Source organism: Chiloscyllium plagiosum, chromosome 37, assembly GCF_004010195.1.
Source record: "Chiloscyllium plagiosum isolate BGI_BamShark_2017 chromosome 37, ASM401019v2, whole genome shotgun sequence".
Lineage (NCBI taxonomy): Eukaryota > Metazoa > Chordata > Chondrichthyes > Orectolobiformes > Hemiscylliidae > Chiloscyllium > Chiloscyllium plagiosum.
The window spans coordinates 17,973,225-17,991,997 of NC_057746.1; the positions used below are offsets into that span (position 1 = coordinate 17,973,225).

At 41.5% G+C, this 18,773-nt stretch overlaps 2 protein-coding genes across 2 annotated transcripts in view; both read left to right on the plus strand.

Annotated features, from left to right (window-relative positions):
- LOC122541246 (butyrophilin subfamily 3 member A2-like) overlaps positions 1 to 11,205 on the plus strand; it is a 39,393-nt gene extending 28,188 nt beyond the window's left edge. The window contains exons 4-5 of the mRNA XM_043677863.1: positions 2,458 to 2,739; positions 11,069 to 11,205. Coding sequence (XP_043533798.1) covers positions 2,458 to 2,739; positions 11,069 to 11,205 — 419 coding nt within the window. The remainder of the gene's footprint in view (positions 1 to 2,457; positions 2,740 to 11,068) is intronic.
- LOC122541328 (butyrophilin subfamily 3 member A1-like) overlaps positions 1 to 18,773 on the plus strand; it is a 109,338-nt gene that overhangs the window by 24,405 nt on the left and 66,160 nt on the right. The gene's annotated exons all lie outside the window — the stretch shown is intronic.

Here is an 18,773-nt window from a genome sequence, read left to right on the forward strand (position 1 = left end):
AATCCCGCACGAATATGGGTTTTATTACATCTGATGCTAACACATCCCACGCATTTAAGAGACTTAAATATACACTCTGGTTAGTTGTAGGTTAGATTAGTAGATAGTTGAGTTTTGTTTTTTTTTCTTTTTTTTCTCTTTTTGATTTTTTTTGTTGTTTGTTTTTTTTGTTAAATTTTGGCTATTGTATATTTGAGCTAATTGTATATCAATGTTTATATCTGAGAGTTTTGTTTATTTTTGTAAACTTGTAAAAATGTTAAATTTCTAATAAAAATATCATTTAAAAAAAAATACCCATTGACAAATGAGAGTATCTAGTCATGGTATTGAGGTATTCTATTGACACATGACTTGTGGTTTCACTTCCAAGTTTCAAATTGCAAAAGTTCCAGTAAATTAGAACCAACCACTCATGTGCAATATTGCATTTTGTCATCCACACAACAGAGCTTATGTAACCCAGAGGACAGAAATCTAAATTTCACCCTAACAATTTGAGAACTTGAAGTTCCAATTTAAATACACAAAGACAAAAAACATGAAATCAGACTTCCATAAAAATCCAACTGGTTCTCTGCTCTCCTTTTGGGGAAGTAAACCTGCTGGAGTTACCTAGGCTGGGCATTAGTGGGCACAAACTGTATTACCCAGAATGCACTCTGGCTGTCAAAACAAATGGATGTGGTTCCAGGATAATTGGATCTCAGGTGCTGGAACTTTGGCTGGAGAGAGGTGTCCCTCTGTGTGCTTGTTTGATGCTGCTTCAAAGAGGACGGGGGCTGAATGCACAGGTTAAAGAGATTGGCACGATCTTCACACCCTTTCTCAGACCTTCCTTGTCATCTGACTGAGTATTGTTAAAGCTGACCAATGTGATTTCCCAGCAGGCCCATCAGCCAAACTAACCTGTTCCTTGAGAGGTGAGCATAAATGGATTTTTTTCCTGCTTTCCCCAAAAATGAATAACATCAGACCGAAGTGACATTCTGTATATTGGTTACCTACCTGCAATATCTATTCTTCAACACCAACAGTCATGCTATGAAAACATATGTGAATTTAATTTTCAACCATTTCCTTTTCTGAGCAATGTTGAGAAATATATCTCAAATCTATCATTATCTTATTATCATCGTTGATGAAATTGTTGTTGGGCTTTCTAATCCTCGACCACTGGGGTTTCACGTACAGGTTTATAATTCAAGTAAACACAAGGAGAGTGTACTCTAAACTAGTCAGAATAAACCTCTGTGAAATACAAAATAAATTGCAATTTCACCATTTCAGTCGCATTGGCATCTCATGATCTAAACTCCAAACTCTTTTTCTGTAAACACATGAGAAATAGAAGTCTCTAGTTGCAGGTTAATGTCAATGACTGTCCAACCTGATCTGAGCCTGGCCCTGCCTGATACTGTTTGTCTCATTCCTTACCATATATGTCTATCTTCTCAGTCTCTGTATGACTCCTAAGGCCACTTGGGATAGTTCTCCTGACGCGGGCACTAATGGTGTAAAATGTTTGACTGAGAATGTTGCATACTGTGAACGTAGAAATCACCATTTAACTCTTGTAGCCTAATTAACTCTTACACTATTATTACAATATGATGCTTTTTTTTTGATATTCATTCACAAGTTTTGAATTGTTGGATAGGGCAGCACTTACTGTCCATCCCTAATTGCAGTTAATCCACATTGCTGTGGATCGGGAGTCACATATAGGCCAGAACAGGTAAGGATGACAGGTTTCTTTGCTGGAGAACATTTGTGAACCAGATGGCTTTTTCCCAAAAACCAACGTCACTTTCATGATTGGTATTACACCCTCAATTCCAGATTTTTTAAAATTCAATTTCAACTGTCTGCCATGGTGGGATTTGAATCCAGGTTCCCAGGACATTTCCTGTGTCTATGGATTAATAATCTAGATAATACCACTGGGCTATTGCCTTCTGAGATGAATGCGAGGTCAAAGCACCCAAAGCACTGTTACTGCTACAATTACCTGACTCTAATATATAAATAACCCCATACCCTGCTCTTGAAATGGAGTTAAAACAGGGAGTACATGGTAAGCAGAAGTTTGAAAATCCATTGGTGTCACTTACATTCTTACCCTAAAGTCTATATGTATCATTTATCCTTACATGTATAATTGGTCAGAAATTCGCTCACTGGTTTTCTCCCTTCTTCTCCTTTTAGAAAGTGTTTATACCTAGCTGCGGTGCAAGTCTTAGGAATTAATTAATCTAAATAAATTTATATCAATTATTGTGTCATTGCCATTCTGTAAAAGCATATTCTGAGATAAAATGTCATTCATAATCTGATAAAAGTCATGTGATAAATCAATGAGATACCTATCAATATCATTAAATAAACAGATTCACATGGCTACAGGAAGTGTTCCTAACATTTGCTGTTTCTGAATCTACTCTCTGTCAATTATAGGTTTGGGCCATCAGCCCTGGATTCAGATGAAGGGATATCATGAAAATGGAATCCAGTTTGTGTGTAAATCCAGTGGATGGTACCCAAGGCCAGAAATACAGTGGATCAGTGAAGATGGACTTATTTTATCACAAGCTGAACCAAGTTATGAGCAGGACTCTAATGGCCTTGTGAATGTCCAGAGTATCATTGTCATTACAAAACAATCAACTAAAAGGTTTAAGTGTCGTATACAGAATGAAGATTTGAGAATTGCACAAGAAGCAACAATCAAGATATCAGGTTTGTAAATGAGAATGTTTCATCAAGAAAGTTAAAAATGACTTCTATTCTACCACTGATCACATCATGTATTTAATTGCCCCCAAGATGCCCACATATGATAATCCTTGATTATCTTTTCTTGATTATCTCAAACACAGTTATGTCAACGTCTGATTTGTGTTGAAAAAATGTCACACTCCATACATTTGTATCAAATCAGTATTATGTCCTTCAGTATGGATATAACCTTTGGTGATTTATGTTAGCAGTTTTTAAACTCTTTAATTGTAAGAAAGGTTTTGTTGCTTCCCTATGTGTGCTGACCATGGAGGGCTTGTCTTACAAAGAGAGGCTGACTAAGCTCGGACTTTTCTTTCTGGAGAGGAGGAAGAGAGGTGACTTTGTTGAGATGTACAAAAGAATGAGAGGCTTGGATAGAGTCGATAGCCAGAGACTTTTCCCCAAGGCAGGATTGACTGCCATGAAGGGTCATAGTTTTAAGGTGTAGAGGAGATGTCAGAGGTAGGTTTTTTACGTAGAGAGTTGTGAATGCATGGAATGTGTTGCTAGCAGTAGTGGTGGAAAGCAGAGTCATTAGGGACATTTAAGCAACTGCTGGACATGCACAGTGAATTGAGGGGTGCGTAGGTGAGCTTATTTTATTTTACATTAGGATTAATCCTCAGCACAACATCGTGGGCTAAAGAACCTGTTCTGTGCTGTACTTTTCTATGATCTATCCAACTGGGACCAACAGACTCCTTCACACTGTTTGTTACTCACAACAACAACTTGTATTGATCCAACACTTCAAAGTAATGAAACGCCTCAAGGCTCTTCACTGGAACTTTCTGAAAAAAATAAGTCACTTAGTCACCTAAGGAGATATTAACTCAGATGATGAAATACTTAAGGTGTTTCTTTGAGGTGGAGAATGAAGTAGAAAGGTGGAGAGGCTTAAGGCATGATTTCTAAAGCTTGGGCCCTCAGCAAGGTAAGGTGCTGTCACTGGTGTGAAACACTTAAAACCAGGGTTGGTTTGGGGACCAAAATTAATGAGCAGAAATGCCTTGGATGGTTTGGGGCTTGAGGCAATTATAGAGATGGGGAGGCAAAGGCATGGAGGAATTTGGAAGTAAGGATGAGAATTTTAAACTCAAGATGTTGTTTGACCAATAGAAGCCAATGTAAACCAGGAAATAATCATTCTTCCTAATATCTCTTCATTTGATTTACCAAGAATAAAAGGGAACCTAAAGGGCAACTTCACAGGGCAGTATGCATATGGAATGAGCTGCCAGCGGAAGTGGTTGAGGCGGGTATGTTAACAATATATAAAAGGGGTTTGGACAAGTACATCGACAGGAAAGGTTGAGAAGGATATGGGATTGGCTGGCATGAACGGAGATTTTGGTTGGCATGGACCAGTTTGGGCTGAAGGGTCTGTCTCTATGCTCTAGGACTCTCTGACCTATTTCCTTAGAAGGCCAAGGAAATTCAGCATGTTCACAATGACACTTACCAATTTTTATCAATGCACCAGAGGAAGCATCCTATCTGAGTGCATCACAGCTTGGTACGGCAACTGCTGTGCTCAAGACCACAAGAAATTACAGAGAGTTGTGAACCAAACCCAGTCCATCATGAAAACCAGGTTTTCTTCCATTGACCTGATCAGGTGTACCCTAAAACTCTGTGGAAGCTAGGGAAGAGAATGCTGTGCCCCTTGCTGAGATAATTTCATTATCAACAGCTACAGGTGAGGTGCTGGAAGACAGGAAGTTGGCCAACATGATGCCACTATTCCAGAAATATTATAAGGAGAAGCCAGGGAACAATAGATTGGTGAGCCTGACATCAGTGGTGGGCAGATTGTTGGAGGGGATGCTGGGGATCAGGATTTACATGTATTTAGAAAGGCAAGGACTGATTAGAGATACTCAACACGGCTTTGCGCATGGGAAATCATGTCTCACTAACTTGATTAAGTTTTTTAAAAATGTAACAAAGAGGATCGATGAGGGCAGACAGTGGATGTGACCTATAAGGACTTCAGAAAATCTTTCAACAAGGTTCCTCATGGTAGACTGGTTAGCAAGGTTAGATCTCACAGAACACGGAGAGAACTAGCCATTTGGATACAGAACTTGCTCGAAGGTAGAAGACAGAGGCTGATGGTGGGGGGTTGCTTTTCAGACTGGAGGCCTGTGACCAGTGGTGTGCTGGGATCGGTGCTGGGTCCACTGCTTTTCATCATTTATGTAAATGATTTGAATGTGAACGTAGGCAGTTAAGTTAGTAAGTTTGCAGATGACACCAAAATTGTGGTGTCATCAGCGAAGGAGATTACCTCAGAGTACAATGGGATCTTGGCCAGATGAGTTAATGGGCTGAGGAGTGGCAGATGGAGTTTAATTGAGATAAAAGTGCCTGCATTTTGGAAAGGCAAATCAGGCAGAACTTATACAATTAATGGTAAGGTCCTGGGGAGTGTTGCTGAACAAAGAGACCTTGGAGCGCAGGTTCTTAGTTCCTTGAAAGTATAGTTGCAGGTAGACAAGATAGTGAAGAAGGCATTTGGTATACTTTCCTTTATTGGCCAGAATAGGAGTTGGGAGGTCATGTTGAGACTGTACAGGATATTGGTTAGGCCACTTTTGGTATACTGTGTTCAATTCTGTCTCTCTGCTTTGGGAAGCATGTTGTGAAACTTGTAAAGGTTGAGAAAAGAAATGGTGAAATGGCCTAATTTCTCTCATATGTCTTATGCCATTTTGGTCTAAGTGGGTCTCGACTAGTTTAGGATATCTGGTCAGCATGATGAGTTGGGCAGAAGGGTCTGTTTCCATGCTGTACGGCTCTATGACTCTATGACTCCATCTACATTTCCCATTCCTTGGGAAAGCAGCCAACATAAACAAAGACCCTTCCCACCCTGGTTATACTCTCATCCACCATCTCCTATTGGGCAGGAAATACAAAGGTCTAAAAACACATAACAAAAGATTCAAGACCAGCTTCTTCCCCACTGTTATCAAACTTATGAATGGATCTCTCATATAGTAGAGTTGATCGTTCTCTGCCCCTTCTCTATAGCTGAAACCCTATGTTCTGTATTCTGTTCTCTTACCCTGATGTACTTACTCAATATAGGAGTTGTCTGGTAAACAAGCAAAACAATACTAATCATTGTATCTCGGTGACAATAATAAATCAAACAAAGTCATCCACTGTGCTCTGTGAAATGCTATACAATTCATTAAATATAGCCTAGACAAGGATAATTTCCAAACTTAGGCCCCAGAAATTTCTAGAATTTTGGGATGTGAGCATCACTAGTTACCTAGCATTTTTGCCCGTCCCTAGATTGAGTCATAGAGATATACAGCATGGAAATAGACCCTTTGGTCCAACCCGTCCTTGCTGACCTGGTATCCTAACATAATCTAGTCCCATTTGCCAGCACTTGGCCAACTTCCCTCTAAACCCTTCCTATTTATAGAATCATCCAGTTGCCTTTTAACTGCTGTAATTGTACCAGCCTCCACCACTTGCTCTTGCAGCTCATTCCACACATTGTTATGGACTAGACTAGACCACTCAAAACATTCTTAAGCAGGCAGCCCAGACTATAACTTTGCAATTTGTTTCAGTAGGCGTACAGTGAAAATTACCTGGAGGAAATTAGCTAGGTTGACTAAAATAGACAAAAATTTATTCTCAAGATTACGGAATGAAACACCAAGAATAGAACAAAGAATATCTACAGAACCCAGTCAATCCAAACTAGTTTTAATTATGCTGTTCCGAATATACACAACAGTCCCAATAAGGAGACCCTCTGAAATACAGTAAAAATGAAACAAATTCTTACAGGTCAAAGTTAGAAGAGCAAAGGAGAGAGAGTTTAGCAGCCTGTTTCCCCAAAACTCACTGTTGAATTCCTTAACTAGTTCTGATTTGAACTGAACTGCTCAGCTTTCAGAACTGACGACTCCCCTTTCTAAAACATGATCAATTTGGCCTGAAGTCTCATCTGTTTACATATAAATAAAAGGCCTCTCAAAGTCCTTTTCATCTCTGTACTAAATTTTTTTAAATTTCAAAATATACTTTATTCATAAAATAATTTGATGATCTATACAACTGGACATGCCACACATATGTAAACATTCCATTTGTTTGCATACCGAAACAGAGTAATCATTCCTATTTACAGGTCTGTACGATTACATTTTTAGCTGAGGCATCAGCAGAGCCCAAATGACTGGGCGGGCCCCCTGTTCTTCTTTAGGCAGGCAGATGTTACACGGTGGTCTTTCCCCACCGCGCCTTGGCAGCAGCTGCCCCAAGCTTCAGCACGTACCTCAACACGTAGTCCTGGACCTTGGAATGTGCCAGTCCGCAACACTCAGTCGGGGTCAACTCCTTCAGCTGGAAGATCAACAGGTTTCGGTCCGCCCAAAGAGCATCCTTCACCGAGTTGATGATCCTCCAGGCACAGTTGATGTTTGTCTCAGTGTGCGTCCCAGGGAACAGGCCATAGAGCACGGAGTCCCGCGTCATGGCGCTGCTCGGGATGAACCTCGACAAACACCACTGCATTCCTCTCCAGACTTCCTCTGCATAGGCACATTCCAGAAGGAGGTGTGTGACAGTCTCGTCCCCCCACAGCCGCTTTGAGGGCAGCGTGCGGTGCGGCTGAGAGTCCGGGCGTGCATAAAGGATCACACAGACAGAGCCTCTCACCACCAGCCAAGCCATGTCTGACTGGAGCCCCGGCCTGTTTATGACCACTCTGAAAAGAATTAAGTACACAGTATCCTTGAGAAAAGGAACAGCTTTTAAAAAAACAGGACCAGTTTTGTGACACTTCTCCCCTTAAAGAAATGAACCATCAATGTCAAAAGATGGCTTGATTTTTAAAACATTTCAAAAACAAAGTAGTTAGTAGTCTCAAATACTAATTATAGCCATGCAAACATGCATAACCATATGCAAATTCAGGCCGTGACACACCCGCCACCAAACGCTTCCATATCCCATTCAAACCTCAATAACACATCAGCATTCACGCTTTCGCAACCTGCCACTTGCCAATTGTCAAAGTAAAGGCTGCAACAACAAGCTCCATCTAAACAGGTTGGCATTTTTATCCTTAAATTTTCCCAATTTCCACGTATCTCCGCATGTGACAGTAATAACTCTTTCAGGTCATTTCGATTTTCTTGTGGCAGGTAATTCAGTAATTTATCCCAATTTATGACAACGTCCTCATTGTCCAATTTGATGTAAGGAATGAGAATCCTCTGAACCCTGTTCTTCCTTCTGTGCTGTAATCATGAACCCCTTCTCCTCTTGCTTTCCTTCCCTGTCAAAGTACCTTTTGAGCATAATCATATGACACACTCTGTGAGATTTTTTCCCACCTGGAGTCCTTATCAAGTAGTTCAATTTCCTCTCAATTTGATACAGTCCACTAAACCTTGCTTTTAAAGGCTCACCTGTTATTGGAAGTAACACCAATACCTTATTCCCAATTGCAAAACTGTGAATTTGTGATTTCTTATCCACTCCCTGTTTCATTGCATGCTGGGATACTTTTGAATGCTGTCGAGCCAACTCCCCAGCTCCATTAAATCATTCTCTAAAATTTGACACACAGTCCAACTGGGTGATCTCTGAATTCTGACTTATTACTTTCTCCTTAATCAATTTTAACGATCCTCTTACTTCATGCCCAAAAATTAATTCCAAAGGACTGAATTCGATCAATTTATTTGGTGCATTTCTGACCTCAAAAATTACAAACAGAACTCCCTTATCCTAATCATCTGGATAATCCTGACCATAACCCCTCAACATGGGCTTTAATGTTTGATGGCATCTCTCTAGTGCTCTTTGCGATTCTGGATGGTACACAGTAGATCTGAATTGCTTTATTCCCAAGTTATTCATAAACTCCTGAATAGTTTGGATGTGAAGTTTGATCCTTGATCTGACTGGATCTCTCTTGGTAATCCGTATTGAGTAAAACATTCAGTAATTCTTCTCCAACCCTTTTAGCTGTGATGTTGCATAATGGGATTGCCTCAGGAAATCTAGTTGACACATCCATTATTGTTAACAAATACTTATTACCACTTTTTGTTTGAGGTAGGGGACCTACGCAATCAATCAAGTCTCTTGTGAAAGTTTTCTCAAATGCTGGAATAGATATTAAAGGTGCAGGTTTTATTCCTGCCTGTGGTTTTCCGATTACCTGACACACATGATACGTCTGACAAAATTCAACTGCACCTTTGTGTAGTCCAGGCCAGTAAAAATGTCTTTGCATTTTAGCCTGTCTTTACCTCACTCCTAAATGACCTCCAAGTTCCAGTGGCCACTGCATTTGTTCAGCCACCTTTTCAAATAAGATGAAAAAGGCTTCCACATCCTTCTCATCAAATGTAGGCAATGCTTGAACATACTTCACCAGTTTCTCACTGGGCTCCTGACTACCAGGGGATTCCTCATCCTCACTAAGCCTACCTTCAGCCTTTATCTCCAGCCTTTTCAACTGACTTTCCTTTTTAATTATCAGTTTTTGAAGTTCAAACACTCTCTTTTAATTTATGTTCGGCTTTTAATCGTAACTCAAACTGTTTCATTGCTGCTGCCCTTTCCCTATCTCTCGCTCCTAACTCAAGCTGCTTCACTTGCAATTGAATTTTTGCCACCTCTATAGATTCTCATGGTTTCTCCAGCAAGTTTAGATGCTGTGCTGGGGATTTATCCACTTTTATGCATTTCAAGACATCCAGCGCCTCCTCCTCTATAATATGGCCATTTTTCAAGATGTCACCATCTATCTCCCCACACTGTATATCTTCCTTGTCCTTCTCCACCATGAACACATGCAAAATATTTGTTTTGTATCTCCCCCAGCTCCTGTGGCTCCACACATAGGCTGCCTTGCTGATCATTGACAGGCCCTATTCTCTCCCTTGTTTGTCTTTTTTCCTTAATGTATTAATATAATGCATTTGGATTCACCTTAACCCTATTTGCCAAAGCTACCCCTCCTGGTTTCCCTCTTAAGTATACTCTAACTGCCTTTATACTCTGCTAAGATGCCCTTGGAAAAGTGGTAATGAATCACCACAGTCCATTTGTTATAGTTTCATTTACAATACTCTTCGGAAGGGAATTCCAGAATTTTGACCCAATGACAGTGAAGGAACAGTGATACATTTCCAAGTCAGGATGGTGAATGGCTTGCAGGCAAACTTGCAGGTGTTGGTGTTCCCATATATCGGCTTTCCTTCTGGATGGAAGTGATTGTGAGTTGGGATGGTGCTGTCTCAGCATTTTTGAGAAATGGCTGCAGGCAAACTTGTAGATTGGATACCCTGCTGCTACTGAGCATCAGTGGTGGAGGGAGTGGATGCTTGTGGATGTGCTCCCATTCAAGCAGGCTGCTTGGTTCTGGGGACTGTAGCCGGGGACACATTTGAGATCAGCACAGGATAGGGTAAATAGTCAAAGTCTTTTCCCTGGGGTCGGGGAGTCCAGAACTAGAGGGCATAGGTTTGGGGGAAAGATATAAAAGAGACCTAAGGGGCAACTTGTTCACGGAGAGGGTGGTACGTGTATGAAATGAGCTGCCAGAGGATATGGTGGAGGCTGGTACAATTGCAACATTTGAGAGGCATTTGGATGTGTATATGAATAGGAAGGGTTTGGAGGGATATGGGCCGGGTGCTGGCAGGTGGGACTAGATTGGGTTGGGATATCTGGTCGGCATGGATGGGTTGGACCGAAGGGACTGTTTCCATGCTGTACATCTCTATGATTCTATGACTCTAAGTGCTAAAGAAGCTCCACAGATGCTGCCACTTCTGCTGAGTTGCTCTAGCGCTTTCTATCTGTGTTTCAGATTTCCAGTGTCAGCATTATTTTGGTTTTATCTGACACATTTGAGATACCTTCCCAGACAGAGACGTTAGGAAGTGTAGCTTTGTTGATCCCACGAGTTCTGGGATACAAATATAACGATGGAGCTTCATTTATTTTTGTATTTGTGATTGGCAGTGTTAGAGTCCCTAGCCTGACACAGAGAGCCATAATAAGCATTAGTAGCAGGCAGGGGTTCCATTGTCAGTTGGGAATTTAACAAACTTCAGTGTTGACATTTTTGCATGTTCCAGACGACCCTATTGAGGTTAAATCAGGAGACTGCGAGAGGACAGTGGGTTTTTCATCTCATGAGCATTCAATAATTGTAAATATTGTGTAATAATAATTTCTATGGCACATGCTGCAGAAAATATATTTATGTAATGCACTGGTATTCACTTTACAGATGTGATCTTCCCTGGTGTCCCTGACTGGCTGGCACCTTTCCTCATGACCATCCTTTGTGTAACTGTTGGCATTGCTGCTGTGGTTTACTGGAGTGTGAAAAACCATCGACACATTAAAGGTACAGTCTCCGTGTAGCACTGAGTAAAGACAATAAAGACACAAGCCTGGAAATCCATGGGGGATCTCTCAGTCTCCGTGAACAAATCTGTGGAATTTCAGAATCACAGCATTACACCAGGACAATGTGTATGGGAAAAGATTGGGTTTGTTTCAATGTTAATTGTTTGAGGAAGGGTGAAGTGTTTGTGAAGAGCTGGTCACATTGAAGAGGAGAACAGAGGAATAGTTGTGATTCCCAGACTCCAGCTGAACAGAAAACACTCCATTAATAATTCTTAAACAAATGCCAACTGTTGAAAATTGTGTTGTTATGTTCCCCACATAAGTATGTGTAACATTGTGCTCAGCAAATGTGAAGCAAAAATAATCCAGAACTATACCAACTAGCATCATAAAACACAGAGCTGTGGATGCTATAAATCTGAAAAAAAACCCAAATTGTTGAAGAAGCTCAGCAAGTCTGGCAGCATCTGTGGAGAGAAAGCAGAGTTAATGTTTCAAGTTCAGTGATTTCTTCAGAACTAGTTATAAATTTGCCACAAACAAGTCGGAACAAGTTTATGGTTCAGCTGTCAGAAAAAAAGTGCTGCTGAAATTCAATAACTCTGACAGCTTCTGTGGGGAAAAAACACACAGTTAATGTTTCCAATGCAATGCGATCTTGTTTCAAACTTAATGGTGGTGAAAATGTGATGAGGTTTATGCTGTTTAAAAAATTGAGGCGATGGTGGAACAAAAGACAAGGTCAGAGAAAGGTTAGACTGAAAGCAAAAACACGAGAACAAAATAGAGACACTAGGTGAAAAATATCCTGAATGGAAGATAGAGTTCCTGAGCACATTGTTGGACTCAGTGTTCAGGGCAGGAAGCTGTCAAATGTCTAAATGGAAAATGAAGTGCTGTTCCTCCAGCTGTGTTGGGCTTCACTGAAAATTACATCAGGCCTCGGGCAGGAATGTCAGTGTGAGAAAATGATGATGTATTAAATGATACAGAAGCAGAATCTCGCTGTGTAAAGCAATCTGTGTGGAAGAGATTGGATCAAGAACACTCAATATAGTAGACAAAATTGAAAGAAGTTGAGGGGAATAACTGCTTCACCTGGAAGGAATGTTTGGGGCATGAGAAAGTAAGGAGGGAGGAGGCAAAAAGGCGATTGTGCAGCAACTCGTAGGAGAGAGATGAAGTATTGGGGGATGATAACAGAGTGAACCAGGGAGAGAACAAATCCTTTGGAAGACTGACAGGAGAGATATGGGGTAAATGTGTTTGGTGGCAGCATGATGTTGGAGCTGGTGGAAATTATGGATGACAATTTTTCAATTTCAGAAGCAGGTGGCATGGAACACGAGTACACGGTGAAACCTGTTATAATGTGAGGAGGGAGAGGAAGAGAAAAGAACAAAACTGTGAGAATTGGGTTCCGCACAGTGAAGGGCCCTGTCAGTGGCTGCTTAAGGTGGGAGTGAGGGGGTGTTGTAGTTGAGTAAGGAGGAAGAAATGTCAGAAGAACCAGAATGGAAGGTGTTACCATCAGTGCAGATGTCATGCAGACAGAGGAAACTAGGAGAATGGAATAGAGATCTTCCAGGAAGCAGGTTGCAAGGACATGTATTCAAGGTATTCAGTGGTCATGTGATATATATCATTAAAGAATATATCCCCAGGGATATGTCCAAAAAGATAAAGAAGGGAAGGGAAGAGATGGTCCGGGGAAAGATGAGAGAAAGGTTGAAATTGAAAGCAAAATTGAAGATTGTTTCCAGTGCTGGATAAGCCAAGAAATGGCAGCGGTGCAGTTATTGTAATACTGGAAAAAGGGTTCTGGGAGGTGGCCTGAAAAGGACTGGAGCAAAGAATGTTCCGCATTCTCCAGAAAAAGACAAGCCTTACTCAGAGCTTATATCTTTTCTGTTGTCATTTTAATTCATGCCATTCCTGTTCGAGTTTTCCCTGTATTGAGGAAATATTGAAATAGATTCAAGCCAGAATGACCACACATCATCAACCTGCCCTGTCTCTTCTGGGCAGGACATTCCCAGCACAAGCACTGACACAATGGAATACAGTGGGAAATGAGTTACTCCTCAACCAGGAATGCACAATAGAAGCTGATAGTAAAAGGCAGAGTCACCATAGTATTAGTGGACCATAGAGCTGCTCTGTCACTGTGGTGGTTTAACCTGAGGGTCACCACAGCTCAGACAAGGAGTGAGGCTGCGAAGCTGGGACCTTCATGGTAACCTCAGCCTGTCCAGGAATTGAACTCACACTCTCAACATCACTCTTCATGACAAACCCCTTCAGTCTATCCCTTAGTATCACGAGGCAGAATCCATCAGAAAGCATCATTAGGGAAGAGATGTCATGAGCAATTGAATGGATGAAAGACAACAAAAGCCAAGGGAAAACTCTCTGCTGGTTGAAGTCATACAAGACACAAAGGAAGATGGTTGTGATTGTTGGAGGTCAGTCACCTCCGCTCCAGGACATCACTGTGGAGATCCTCAGGGTAGTATCCTTGACCCAACAACTTTCAATTGGTTCATCAATGACTATTCCCATTCTGACCTTACGATGAAGGGATGTTCATTGTCAATGTTCAGCACCATTTGTGACTCCTCAGATGCTGAACCAGTCCATGTCACAAGACATGGACAATACCCAAGTTTGAGCTGATAAGTGGCAAGTAACATTTATACTTCACACTCTATGACCATCTCCAACAACTTCTTATAGTAGTTTATAAATCATGAAGGGTACAGATAAGGTGTAGTGTAGGGGAGTCCAAAATTAGTATAAGGTGAGAGATGAAAGACACAGAGGGTGGTGTGTGTATGGAACGAGCTGTCAGAGAAGGTGGTAAAGGTGAGTACCATTCCAAGATTTGAAAGACATTGTGACAGGTACATGAATAGGAAAGGATGAGGGGGACATGGGACAAATGCAGTTAAATGGGACTAGTTCAGTTTCAGAAACCTGGTCAGCATGGATGAGTTCGGCCAAAGGGCCGGTTTCTTTACTGTGTTCCTCTATAATTCGTGGAGAAAATGTAACATTCAATGATATTACAAACACTGATTCCCCCACTATCACCACACTGGGATTTCCATTTATCAGAAATTGAACTGGACTAGACATGTAACAACTGTGGCTACAAAAGCAGGACAACAGATAGGAATCTTCATTTCTTCCACATTATCAGTGGGTGGCACAGTGGTACAGTGGTTAGCACTGCTGCCTCACAGCGCCAGAGATCCGGGTTCAGTTCCCGCCTCAGGTGACTGACTGTGTGGAGTTTGCATGTTCTCCCCGTGTCTGCGTGGGTTTCCTCCGGGTGATCTGGTTTCCTCCCACAGTCCAAAGATGTGCAGGTCAGGTGAATTGGCCATGCTAAATTGCCCGTAGTTAGGTAAGGGGTAAATGTAGGGGTATGGGTGGGTTGCGCTTCAGCGGGGCGGTGTGGACTTGTTGGGCTGAAGGGCCTGTTTCCACACTGTAATCTAATCTAATCTAATCAAAAAAATTGTGGAGAGTTCAAAGGAAATCTATTACTGAATGAGGGATTTTACGAGTGAAGGAAAAGTTTAGTGAAATTGGTCTTCTCTTTGACACAGAGAAGGTGAAGAGGTAACCTTATTGTTGGGTGTTCAAAATAATAAACAACTTTCACGGGGTTTAGGAGGATATTCTGTTTCCACTGGGTGGAAGAGAGAGAGAGAGAGAGAGAGGGCTACGGAGGTAGGGCAGAAGTTTGGGATTAACTGCTTATCCCTTTTGGAGTCAGTAAAGACGTGATTCAAATGGCCTGCTTCTGTACTGTAATATCCTACAATCTAAGGTGTGTGTGGAGAACTGGTGTGTGTGTGTGTGTGTGTGTAGCTCTGTATCTGTGTGTGTACATGTGTGTGAGCTGTTGTGTATATTGGGGGGATGTGAATATGTGGGGACGAGTGAGTTGGGGGAACAATGTATGTATGTCTGACCCAGTTCAGTTTCCCGTCAATGTTAACATCCAGGATATTGTGGTGATGGTGATGAATTGCTGATGTATAGATTCTGTCTTGTTGGAGATGCTCACTGCTTGTCACTTTTATGGGCATGATCATTACTTGTCACTCATCAGTGTTAATATTGTATGGTTTTGCTGTATCTGACCATGAACTGCTTCTCAATCTGAGTGGTTGCAAATGGTGCCAGAAATTGTGCAATCATCAGCAAACTGCCCCGTCTCTGGCAGGAATGAGAGGGAACGTTCCCGACAAACAAGCTGCAGATCGTTGAGCGTACGACACAGGAATGAGGAGCTGATGTTGTGATGGCCAGTGATGGAAATGTTTGAGCTCAAAATAATCACAGCTATTCTCAAATGTGTTCAGTACAATTCCAACCAGTGGAAAACTTCTCCTGATTCCAGTCTGACTGAGGCTTCTTGGTGTCACACTCGGTCATATGCTGCCTTGATGGAAATGACATTCAAGGCCATAATAATCCAGGTTTCTTGATAATTGAGTACCTAAATATACTTTTTGATATTTGCATACATAACAATTTAAATTATAAATTATAATTAGCACAAAGGTACTTATCTGACTTTTATTAGGTTTAATAGCCCACCATTTCTGTCCACATTGGAAACAGTAAAAGGATGTTGGATTTTTCAATGGACCAGACACCATCTGTTAGTGACAGCTGATTACCAGTTTCATCACTAATCCTGTAAATATTAAACAGTTTATCATGAATTCACCACAAAGACTTACCAGAGTAATTTCATCAATTTTCAATCCTTTTCAGGAAAGTGCATGTCCTACCTTTTCTTTCGAGATGCTTCCTCCTGAAATAAAAATAAACACAAATCTGAGTTGACAGAGACTGACTGTCCACATCCAGAAAGCAGCAAATACACTCACATTGATACTAGCTGCTAAGCTATAATTTTTAAGACAACTAATTAATGGTGTGTGAGTGTCACTGGCTCAGCCAGCATTTATTGACCATCCTCAAGATGGACAAGGGAGAGCCAGTGAATATAGTGTACCTGGACTTTCAAAAAGCCTTTGAAATGGTCCCACATAGGAGATTAGTGAGCAAAATTAGGGCACATGGTATTGGGCGCAATGTACTGACTTGGATTGAAAATTGGCTGACTGACAGGAAGCAAAGAGTAGTGATAAACGGATCCCTTTCGGTGACCAGTGGGGTATCACAAGGTTCAGTGCTGGGACCGCAGCTGTTTACAATATGCATCAACAATATAGATGAAGGCATTAAAAATAATATTAGCAAATTTGCTGATGACACAGAGCTGGGTGGCAGAGTGAAATGTGAGGAGGATATTATGAGAATACAGTGTGACTTGGATAGGTTAGGTGAATGGATGGATGCATAGCAGATGCAGTTTAATGTGGATAAATGTATGGTCATCCACTTTGGTGGATAACAGGAAGGCAGATTACTATCTAAATGGAGTCAAGTTAGGTAAAGGGGAAGTATAACGAGATCTCGGTGTTCTTGTGCATCAGTCAATGAAAGCAAGCATGCAGGTACAGCAGGCAGTGAAGAAAGCTAATAGCATGTTTGCCTTCATAACAAGAGGAATTGAGCCTTAAGGATATTTAAAGATTCTAATTCACTGCCTTCTGAGAAAGGGAATTCCAAAGACTCACAACCCTAAGAGAAAAAAACTGTTTCCTCATCTCTGTCTGAAATGTGCACTCTTTTGTCTTAAACTCTGAGTCCTAATTCTAGATTCTTCCACAAGAGGAAACAACCTTTCAACATTCGCATGATCAAGTCCACTCATGAACTTATGTTTCAGTTAAGCACATCAGGACTCTGAACTTCAGAAAATACAGGCCTGTCCATCAGGTCCTCATACAGCAATCACTCATTCCAGTTGTTCGTCATGTAAACCATTTCTGAACTGTTTCTATGCATTAACATCCCTCTCTGAGTACAGTGACCAATAATGTAAACAATGCCCAAGATGCAGCTTCACCAATGTCCTGTGTAAGTGAACCTCCTCTTGCATTCAATTCCCCTCGCAATAAACCATAACATGCTATTAACTTTCCTGATTACTTCGGGATTGTACCTGAGTTTTGCCCTTCTGTGTTTCATGAATAAGGACACCCAGAACTCACTGCATCTCTTTGCAAACTCTCATCATTTAGATAATATGCTTTTTTTAATGCTTCCTCCAAAAATGGACGATTTCACACTTTCCCACATTCTCCTCCATTTGTCAGATCTCTGTCCCTTCACTTAACGTTTCCACATCCTATATCAGCTCCTTCACAACTCACTTTCCTACCTATCTTTGTGTCACCAGTAAAGTTAGCTAACAGGTCTTTCATCCTTTCATTCAAACCATTCACACAAATTGCAATGTATTGAGGCTCCAGCACCATCTCCTGTAGCATATCTCTTGTGACATCCTGCCAGCCTGAAAAAACCCATTTACTCCTATTCCCTGTTTCCTGTAAGATAACCAATCTCTTATCAATAGCAACAAGTTACACCCTACACTGTGAACTTCTATTTTCTGTAATAACCTTTGATGTAGCCCGGCTCAAATTCTGGAAATCTAGGTACAATACATTTATGAGTTCTCTTTTCCCTGGAACACAAGTACTTCTTCAAAGAACTCCAATACTTTAACTTGACATCCTTTTGGCTCACTTAACTCACCTGCTTGAGCATAAGCAATTTCATTCAAATGCAAGATGTTTTAAATCCTGGAAATCCTGTCAAAGTTCTTGACCGACTTTGGCCCCTGAGCAAGTAATGCCTCAGATTTAAAATTAACATCTTTGTTAGTAACTCCGTCCATGGCCTTGTCCATCCCCTATCTCTGTCACCCTCAATCACATCAACCCCTGAGTTCCTCTTATTCTGGCCTCTTTGGTTCCCTGGGTTTAATTATTCCACCAGTGGCGGCCATGACTTTGTGTGAAGCTCTGAAATTTCGATCCACTTTGAGTGCGAGCAGCAGCTAAGGTAAGACAGTTTGTTTTAAAATTACTTACCGGTAGCGGGCAGCGGTGTTTTTTTTCTCTTCACAGAAAGAGCGGACGCAGCAGGGGGAAGTGACGAAGACCAGAGGGGCAGCCGGGTAGGTTTTTTTTCTCTTTAAAAGCGCGCAGGAGACGAACCCGAGGCACTACAGAGGTAGTGTCTCCCACCCGCCCTCCTCCTCTAACCTAAATAATAAGACCCGTTGTGGTAAGTAGGTAATTGCTGCATTTTGCTTGTTGTATTCTTTAGACCCAGTTTTTTTTAAAAAAGGATACGTTCAGAGGGATGGCAGTGAAGGCAGTGCAATGTTCCTCTTGCAACATGTTTGAGGTGAGGGATGCCATGGACGTCCCTGCTGATTACACTTGCAGGAAGTGCACCCATCTCCAGCTCCTCCAAGACCGTGTTAGGGAACTGGAGCTGGAGTTGGATGAACTTAGGATCATTTGGGAGGCAGAGGGGGTCATAGATCGGAGCTTTAGAGAAGTAGTAACGCAGATAGATGGGTGACAGGGAGACTGGGAGGAGGTAGCCAGTGCAGGGACCCCCTGCGGCCGTTCCCC